This window comes from Ischnura elegans, chromosome 5 (genome assembly GCF_921293095.1).
Source record: "Ischnura elegans chromosome 5, ioIscEleg1.1, whole genome shotgun sequence".
NCBI lineage: Eukaryota > Metazoa > Arthropoda > Insecta > Odonata > Coenagrionidae > Ischnura > Ischnura elegans.
Window position 1 is genome coordinate 66,396,152 of NC_060250.1, and position 10,178 is coordinate 66,406,329.

The 10,178-nt window shown below is 41.5% G+C and overlaps 1 protein-coding gene across 1 annotated transcript; it reads left to right on the forward strand.

Moving 5' to 3' along the window:
• Window positions 1-3,236: 3,236 nt before the first annotated feature.
• LOC124159708 lies at window positions 3,237-9,827 on the forward strand. Its single transcript, XM_046535619.1, has 3 exons — window positions 3,237-3,473; window positions 4,348-5,112; window positions 8,876-9,827. The coding sequence occupies exons 1-3, from the start codon at window positions 3,237-3,239 to the stop codon at window positions 9,587-9,589; spliced, it is 1,716 nt and encodes a 571-aa protein (XP_046391575.1). The 3' UTR covers window positions 9,590-9,827.
• Window positions 9,828-10,178: the final 351 nt, after the last annotated feature.

Consider the following 10,178-nt stretch of genomic DNA (forward strand, 5'->3'; position numbering starts at 1 on the left):
TTATTTTAATGAATTATGCGAATGGGCTTGGCCGCGGCATGCAGTGCCTTTCCGTCATATTCATTATTTTTCGTAAATATTTAAATATATAAAAATCCAGGGGCGCCGATTTATAAAAAATATTGGGGGGCCCTGAACGAATCTTTGAGGGGGCTCGGGCCCCCTCAAGCCCCATGGAGTCGGCGCTACCGTAAAAATCATGCGGTCTCCGTAATTACAAGGAATTGACTAAGCGTTAATCTCGCCCCCATCAAATGTTATCGATCCATCATCTAAAGTTATTGGTAAACACTATTAGCCCGGCGACGCGCGAAAGATGGGGGACAAAAGTTCTAAGGACCGAAATCGCCTGACTGAATTTGACGAAACTATTCCTGAAGCGCCTTGACCGGCGCAATCGCCGCTCGTCAACTCCTCTTATCCCCTTAAGCAGTGGCGGCTGGTGGTAATTGATCTAGGGTGTGCATTAGAGCAGATATAGGATGATTTAATTATATTATGTTAATACTAATCCATGAGCATCATATTTCGTCGTAATAGAATACATAGCAAGCAAAACCACTGGTATATTCTACCCTTAAAATTGCATGAACAGAAAAAATATTAGCATGCATGAAAATAATTATTATAAACACACCTTTACAAGTGACGGTGGGTGAAATTCATTCTCCCTTCCTTACACCCTATGAGGAAGTAGTGTAGAAAACGGCCATACAGATGACTCTGTACACGGACTAGGATCCTGGGCGCAGGTAGTGTAGGTGGCGGCTACACCACTACACTACCTGCGAGTCACTCACCAAAAATATGCGCGTGCGCACTCGCATCGTTTTGAGTCTGCTCCCATCACCCATTTCAACTGTACATACCCCCCCGCATACTTCGTCCGCCAGAGCACCCTCAAGCGATCGCATAAACCGAAAATGCGCCCGGCGCGATGCCACGGGATCGCACACTTGTAGAGCGGTGAATAGGGTGGTTTCCTATTATTTTTTTATTGCCTTAATCGAAAGATTATTACTCCTGGAGTACGTATTTCGCGCTTTTAGATTTTTAAATGACAACATCTATTTTTCGCGATTAAATGAAAAGTGAAAATTTTCAAGCGCGCGAAAACGAGACGCTTAAGTATGAATGTCGGGAAATATCTCCGTACGTCGTATTTCTGGTTCCCCCTCCCGCCCGGTGAGGTGACCTTGAGGCGAGGCTTAGCGCTGATACGTCGCAGGCTGCCAGCGGGTAGCTAAGTACCTTGCTGAAAGGTAGCGCTTGGCTTAAAAAAGGTTTATTAATACCTTATCAAACGAAGAAAACTTTCCGACCTTAGCCAGTTTTAGTAGGTGATTATTAAGACATGTTTCCCTGAGCTCTGTGCCTCATGCATGCATTGGTAACCTCAGACGATGTATAACTCCTATCCTCTCGTGTAGAAACTAGGTCCCTGTGACGTCACGTGGACTGGCATCGCATGGGTGCCAATCTGGCCTTTTTCAAATGAGGATAAAATTTGACCCTTGCCATTCGTCTAAACCGGTATTTCAAAAACCAAATAATTTGTGTATTATGAATACACTAATGGTGGGTAACGAATCGCAATCAATGCCTTTCGTTTTCTTTGACGAAGGAAACTACCCTATTCGAAAAGGAGATAGCTGTAGCGTTCGGAGCTTCGTGTTTCTTGCATATGCAGACAGGATTTTTATCCTTCTCATTGCAAAAGAATAGTTTTCTTTTATAATTCATTCATCTTTGGGTGTGCACTTGCTAACATGCGTATACGCACGCGCCGCCACTGCCCTTAAGGGCAACAATAAGGGACGGGACCGCCTTTATATGAATAAATGAGAATGTATTTACGTCACTGGAGTGGGTACAGGAAGTTAGGCCAGCAAAAAAGTAGGGGAATAGGATTTAAAGATGCGAATAATACAGTTACGCCATGGCAAAATTAGCTGTGCCGGAACGCACTTTCCTTAATTAAAAAAAAAATGAAATATTAATCTGTGTTTTTTTTGTTACAAGTTATTATTTACATTTTATTACTAATTTTTATTCGAAATTTCGAAGCACCAATATTATATAATTATATAAGTGTTATTTGACAATTATGTCTTTCGTTAAACAGTGCCGGAACGGCATTCCTACACATGACACCACTGGAATGATAGTAGTAGGATGAACACCGAGTTGAAATAAAAAATGAAATATTGTAAGCATGTCACTGCTGTCAAGTGCGATGTCTATATATTCATCAAACCAACTGTTTAGGGACCATAGGAAATGAATGAGGCTTCTGCAAGTGGAATCCTAAATTTTGCAAGGTGTGCGAGCCCACCGACATAGATAGGAGGTCTGGGGCACCAATCCAGATACCCGGTATTGCAGAAAATAAACAAGGGAAAGCTAAAACATGCGGTCCTATATTGAAAGCAAGGGGACCCAGTCCATGTCGTCCTCATGTATACACCTCGTAATAGACAATTTAATGCCTGATTAAAAAGGAGCTACGACGAGAGAAAAAAAGCTTAGGTTAGACCACCCAAATCGGCTGATATAGGAATAATATAGGTCCCGAAATTAAAATGCCTCATATCTTGCGCAGAACCGGTGGGAGGTAAAAATTATTCTGCAGGCATTACTTTGGAAACTTAAGCCAATGGTAAAGAGATATCCAGTATCAACCAACTCTATAGGAAAATGGGTCCTGCCCGATATACCAGCCACGATCTCGTGATAAAAAATTTGCCCAATAACTTTACAATATGACGATATGTGTATTTATCCCAGGGTCACCCAGATATTTGGTGGCCCTAAGCCGTAGAGCCTCGACCCCTTCCCGGTATCAAATCAACGAGCATTGTTTCATCGCAACTTTCCTCTGATTCTGGGAACTAAGGGTCTCTACAGATCTCCTGGGAAAGTCAACTCGTAGGCAATATGATATGTAATAGTGATGCAATTTCCTATGCAATAGCGATAATGAGGACCCCGGTGAAGAGGAAGCTAGAATATGATCAGGACGTGTATGTTTGTTTCATGGATTTTGAAAAAGCATTTGAGAGAGTGGACTGGCCAAAGTTAATGAAGATTATTGAGAAAAAAGGGGTAGATTGGAGGGATAGGTGACTCATTCGTAATCTTTATATGGCATAGGCGGCGCAAGTGAGGGTAGTGGCCGAGGAGTGAGGCAATGCCGTCTTCCATAGCCGCTGCTTTTGAATGTGTAAGCTGAGAAGATGATAAGAGAGACTTGGGATGAGTTGGAAACTGGAGAAAAAGTGGGAAGAATGATGTTTAAATCAGTGAGGTTCGCGGATGATCAGGCGTTGTTTAGTCAGTCAGCGAGGGGCCTGCCGGCTCTAGATGATACGTTATACAAGCGTTGTGAGGAGAATGGGATGAGGATTAAGGACAAGAAGACCAAGGCTATGCGGTTTTATAAACCATCGCGAGCTAGTAAATTGAGACTCAAGGTAAAAGTAGGAGGGGAAATACTTGACCAGGTAGAGCAATTCAATTATTTGGGGAGCACATTAGACGAAAACGGATACAGCAGTAAGGACATCAGGAAGAGAATTGCGTCGAAAACAGAGTTAGAGGGTAGAATATTGGGTAACCGATAGAGAGGAGGAAAGAGAAAAGGATTTTTTGATAGAATATAAGGGGGTAGGCCTTATAGTGAATTGAAGAGGGAAGTAAATGAAGAAAGGAGAGGCTCTCAGAATGCCTCTGATGTACTCCATGGAGACATACCTTAATCGGTATAATACTTTAATAATAATAACAGATCTCCTACCAGAGTGAAATGCCTGCCTTACTTAAGGGCCAAAGGCATAGAAATCGGAGATGGAGGTCTAGGCGATCTGACCTACGCAACATTTCTGAGGATACATTCAAGAGGCGGATAAATGGGGGGGGGGGGGGGGGGGGGGCGCCGTCATTAGAAAAATTGAAATATTCGCAATCTTCAAGGTGGCTCTCTGATTAAAGTGTTCGCGTCGCAAGCTAAAAGGCAATGATGTCTAATAAATAAACGACGAATTTATTAAAGAAACTTGTCTAGGGATATAATCCTTCCATTATCGACGAAATAATTCTGACGTATTATTTAAGAAGTACCCATTGGATACAACCAAGGCGCCAAAGATAGTAATGAACCCCCCTCCGCCCCTGATAGGTACTTCATAAGTACCCCCAACCAAAATATACGCACAATCCGAATGAAACACCCGTACCCGAAAAATTTCCGGTCAGGGCCTTGAAATAGACCAAAAAAGCGATCTCAGCACAGGGAGCCTAGCCGAATTTATAAGAAATGCCAGCGTGAACTTTTAACTATCCACTTAGTCATCCGCCACTGCTTTGCGATGCGTGATAAGCTTCATTGTTAACAGTGGTGACGCAGCCTCGGAGAAAGCAGGCTTGGGCGTCCTTGTCTCAATTGAGCGGCACAGCCAGTCGCGGCCAGTCGGCTTTAGAGCTTCAGTGTGGCAGTATCTTCTCCATTTCAACAGGCCGACGCTCTTCGAAATGGATCGTAAAAATCGACAACAGTGGATAAAGGACGTGCTGGCAAAGCAAATAGTGGACACATATCTTCCCTGGAAGGGTTCGCAAATCGCTGGATGCGATGTCGAACACATCGAAGGGAAGAAAGACAACTTCGCTTCCACAACGTACGCGATTACCATTCGTTTACGAAAAGGGGAAGGTGGATCTGAAGAGTATTTGTCACAATCCTTGTTCCTTAAGTTTATAGTAGACGAACAGGTGGTCAGGGAGGCCTTGCACTCCGAGAATCAGTTTCATAATGAAATTATGTGGTACTCCAAAGTAGTTCCTCGATTTGATTCACTTATAAAAGAGGCAGGTATTCGTGACTGGAATTGTGACATATTTCCAAAGTGCTTCTATGCTTACTACGACGTCGATGACGCAGTAGTGGCACTAGAGGATCTTCGGCCGAAGAAATTCCAACTGGGAGACCGCTATTGTTTAGACGTTAAACACGTAGAAAAAGCCTTGGAGACCATCGCTCGCTCCCATGCTCTGGCGTACAAGTGGCGTGAGGTGGATGGGGAATCTTTCAATGAAGTAGCCGGAAGTTTCAAGGTAAGCTTTTTCTAATAATTTCTTCTCATGCAAATCTAAACAATTTTACCCATCACCCGTTTTCTTTCCCATTTATTTATGCTATTTTACGCTATCGGCGGTTATAGTAAGAGTATACTAGAAGCGAGAAGGCGGATGGTCAAGTTTAGCATTTCAAGGTGAACAAATAGCGTTTCAAATTCGTACGCATTCTTATCTCGAGCTTCGAATCAGTTCTCGTTGGTTGAGCGGTTGAGCCTCGCATCGAACATCCAGTCATTAATTACATAATACTTTAAAGTAGTTGTGAGCTATCGAAGAAATCTCACTGTGCGTGTTCATTCCCCGCGAGATCACACTCGTGGAGGGATTTCGACTGTTGCCTCCTCAATTTAGCTCCATTAGTAGTTTTTTTCCTCTTGTGCGGACGGGAAGAAGAGGCGCGTGAACTGTAGGCTCCGAGGCGGTGGCCAACAGAAATTCTCCCGTCACTAGGGCGGCATCTGAGGCGTAGACGAGAGGCTGAGTGCTGTGCGGGCTGCCAAACCATCCCGCCCGTGGTAACGACCTTGATCGTGAATTGTGCTTCTTGTGCCATCTATCGGCATCAGTACAGTATTCCTTCACAACGAAGGATCCATGCATGATTAAAAAAAAATAATTCTATTCCGCGGGATAGATATCGACATATTTAAAGCCGACTTTCGCGGGGTGAAAAATCCGATTTTACCATTATTGAATGGAAAAATGTTGAAGGCTACGAGGAAAATGAAACATTTAACCTTAACAACCACTTAACAAAACTATCACTCAATCAATTTCCCGAAAATTTCAAGATACAGCGAGTTTCTCAACAGTTAAACAGGAAGGGGAAATTGAGAGAGTAGGGAGAGGGAAGAGATGAAGCAAGGCACGTGCTATTGAGTAGGGGCGCAGCCAAGAATTAAAGCTGGGGGGGGGGGGGGGGGGTTAGGTGCAACTAATACAGGGGTGTATGGTGGTATGGAATACCCAACAGGATAAGCGGTAGATGCGAGATAAATAAATTGCGGAATTTTAAGATAAACGGTTCAAAATGGTGAGTTTTATGGCTTTCTGAGAGATATTTTATTAATCCTTACACTGTTCTATTAGTAATATCAATCCAATTAAGTGAAATGGATTAAACTTAAATATTTCTCTGAGGTCTGGGGGGGGGGTTTAACCCCCAAAACCCCCCCTCGCTGCGCCACGGCCATTGAGTAGCTATAAGCACATAAACATTGTATATAAACTCAACGCATAAGCTACAAGGCTGTAGCCAGAGTTTTTCGGGAGGGACTTTATTTAGGGAGGGGGTGATTTGGAGGGGACATATTGGAGAGAGGAACATTTGGGGGGAGAACTGGATTCTACCATTGGTGTTGGTGATAAATAGTAATTTTAGTTGTGACTGGCATAGAGAGTGTTATTCAGCCAGAAAATGTTTCGAGTTCTGCTTTTCACTGCACCCCCTAAAATTAGTATTCAAAGTCCGGAATAGGTTTTTATTTAATCCATAAATTTTTCTTCTTTCAAGGGCTTCTCCAAATAGAAATACACTTTCAACGAGCATTCTTTATCTGAATTTCTACAAATCACAAATAAAAGGCCAAAAGAAAAATATCTCTGCAACATTTCCGAACTAGTTGCCCCTTCATAAAGCACTTGCTTTATGGCCAAAACTTCTCTTTCTCCATAGCAATATCCCAGTTATCCATGCAAGAGTAGCTCCATCTTCTCATCTTCATTCTGTTTTCCCCAAAAATATTTAATTTTTCATTCTCATCATCACCATTTAATTCAAGTTATACGATGATGAAAAAGGGCATGTTGGGTAAGAAAGAAAAACGTCCATTCTCTTTAACAATCAATGGTAGACTCCTAAGACTGTAACAAGAAACGGTAGACTTATTCACACAGTTGTAAGCTGTTTTCCAATACAAAAATCTAGTACTGACAGATGGCAACACCAGTGTGCCACAGAATGCCTCGAAAATATTGCAACTCCCAACAGGGCATGAAGGTCAAAGGAATGCTGCTAAATGGCACTGAATGCATTGATGGACTGGGATCCTGAGCGCAGGTAGTGTAGGTGGCAGTTACACCGCTACACTACCTGCGAGCTACTCACCAAATATGTGCGTTTGCACTCATGTCGTTTTGAGTCAGCTCCCAACACCATTTGAATATGGCATGCCCCCTGCTTACCTCGTCCCACCTGAGCACCCTCAAGCGATCGCATATACCGAATATGCACCCGGCACAATGCCACAGGATCGCACATCTGTAGAGCGGTGAATTTGCCAAGGAGATAGCTGTAGCGTTTGGAGCTTCATATTTAATCCATATGTAGAAAGACATGTAGATTTCTTATCTATTTCGTGGTAAAGGAATAGTTTTCTTTTATAATTCATTCATCTTTGGGTGTGCACTTGCCACCATGTGTATATGCACATGCCGCCACTGCCCGTATTGAGGTAACATTCACTCTCACCTTATGGTTCTCCCTTTCATGAATCTCCTTTCAACCAGTTTCAGTTGCTGTGATGAGGTTGTTCACCGTCTAGTGATTGCAGCTGATTTATAAATTGGAAACCTCAATGGGAAAACAAAGAAGTTGCTCTCCTATGGAGAGTAAATGGCATAATTAGAGCTGAGGCTCAGTACCCAATTTGCTTCTGTGATAGGTGACGCTGCATAACACCCAAGATAATTGGACAGGAATGGCCAGTGATGTCAACATAACTTTCTGAGCCTTGATGCTTTGCTGTAGATCACTCAAAAACTATGTGAGGGGTTAAAATAGCTGGGGTCTTTCCATTTGGCGGACTCATTCTCTAAAATTTTTCAGGGTATTATTAGATTAACACTTTGAAGACCAGGCCCGAGTACACCTCAGGAAGTATATTTTATGCCAGGGACCTGAGTCCGAGTAGAGCTTGGGCTGTTGTATTTCATCCTGTGGAAAAGTATTCCGTGCATTTTTCTCAGGCCTGAACTATTTAGCCTCTTTCTTTAGTTATCTAGTCTTCTTTTATGGAAGGTGCTGTCATTTAGCGGCTCCTAAATTTACTTGTCCATAATAGGAATACTTTCGTAGTTTCTTCTCCTCTACTCCCTAATTCATCCAATAACACTAAGGTATTTCCCAAGATACTTCCCTAACAAAACCCACATTCTTAAGATATTGCACCAACCAATTTACTTATAATTGACTTGGGTTAGAAGAGAATCTTTCTGTAAATTTCAGTAGTCAAATGAGAAGATTTGTTTTACCACATGCATGGAATTCAATTCAATCCAAGCATTTCGGAACACCAGTGAAATTTTGAGTATGGGTGATGCTAATTTCCAATGTTCAAGCATAGACAGTCAAAGGCACCAACATGACCCATGTGATGGGCGGAAAAAAGTGGCAGCATTCACAACATTGATTCATGCTTAACTATAGCCCCAAGGAAATCACAAACCTATCAACTCATCTTGCACCACACAACTTAACTTTTATCATTCAAGTTATTAAATTGACTGCTGCCCTCTGCACCATAAAAATCTGATATACAGAATATGACTAATCTTCCCTTCCTTTCATGATGAGTTACTCTATCCATTTATAATCAAGATCTAAGATAGACACCTGTAAAACATTAATTGGAGGAGTGTGTATTACCCTAAACAAATGGGTCACTCATGTTTTCTTTCTTTATCATGTGTATCCTAGATGAAAATCTAAATATTGATGAGATAATTTTTTTACTTTCAGGAGTCAACTCTAAATGAACAGTTGGATGACACTTTAAAAGCTTGCAATAGCCGTGTCATGAAGGCATTAGAAAAAGATCCTGCATATAAAGATCGTCTTCTCAAGTTTCAGGAGATAACAGTGAATCCATATAAATTGATGAGATTTTTTGCCAAGCCAAAAAATAATTTGGCTACATTATGCCATGGAGATTTTTGCCGAAATAATATGCTTTTCAGTGAGGGCTCAGAAAATGGAAATTCAACTGTTGACATAAAGCTTATTGATTTCCAAACTGTAAGATATGCTTCCCCAGCCATCGACCTATCATTCTTCTTTTTCCTTAGCACCACACCTGAATTTCGAGCAAAAGAATTTGATAGGTTGTTTGATCTCTATCACAATACACTTCTCAAAACACTCAAGGCCCTCTCTCCCAAGGAAAAACCAGAATACATAAAAAATTTAGAAAATGTTTTTAGCCTACAAGCTTTTAAAGATGATTTTGCCAAACATGCAGTGTATGGCTATTTTATTACAGCCTTTTTCCTTCCTGTAATGCTGGTGGATGATAAAACAAGGGAAGAAATGTCTCAGCTATGGGAGGCAAATGATGACAGGCATGTCGAGATGCTTGCCAACATGGGTGGTGAAAATGTAACCAAACAACTGGTTGAAACTTTGAAGGAGGTTCTTGATCGTGGTTATTGGCCTATTCTAGAAAATAAAGTTTGAAAATGAGGGAAAAATTCCGAAATGAAGAGATACAAATAATTAGAACTTACTTTTTATTTGAGATAAACTATTAGCAAAATTATAAGCAGTCGATAAAATGTATCCATGTAAATAAACGTTATACAAGGGCAATGGTGCCATCATTATTTTCCATTTAATCATTAATCTGTGCTACTAGCATCTTGATTCCATGTAATTTAGATTGTCATTCTGATAATAAAACACTAAATCAACTGAAGTTCTGACTCATTTTTACCTCATCCCATCATCCACTATTTCACCAAAAATATTTTCTGGTTCATTTTATGTGGGTTTAACTATTTAACCATTTGTTTGTTGTTATCAATTTTTATTTATTTATCTCAATTGCCCCCGAAAGTAACACAATAAGGCCTTAACATAAGGAGTTCTTGACAATCAACAGACAATCACACACAACCATGTCCTGGAAGGGGCAACCTACCCAGGCGGGACTCGAACCCGCGACCATCGGTATGGTGGGAGAGGACATCCCCGCCACCAAGGAGGCCGACGAAGGACCGTCAATTGCTTTTTCACTAATGTTTCATCATTTTATTTATTTTAATCA

Excerpts from the sequence above, each read along its gene's own strand:
- LOC124159708 (XM_046535619.1), top strand. The coding sequence starts at position 3,237 with ATGATAAGAGAGACTTGGGATGAGTTGGAAACTGGAGAAAAAGTGGGA. Across the intron at positions 3,474-4,347 it reads CTAGTAAATTGAGACTCAAG|TCATCCGCCACTGCTTTGCG; the intron begins GTAAAAGTAGGA and ends CTATCCACTTAG. Across the intron at positions 5,113-8,875 it reads AAGTAGCCGGAAGTTTCAAG|GAGTCAACTCTAAATGAACA; the intron begins GTAAGCTTTTTC and ends TTTTACTTTCAG.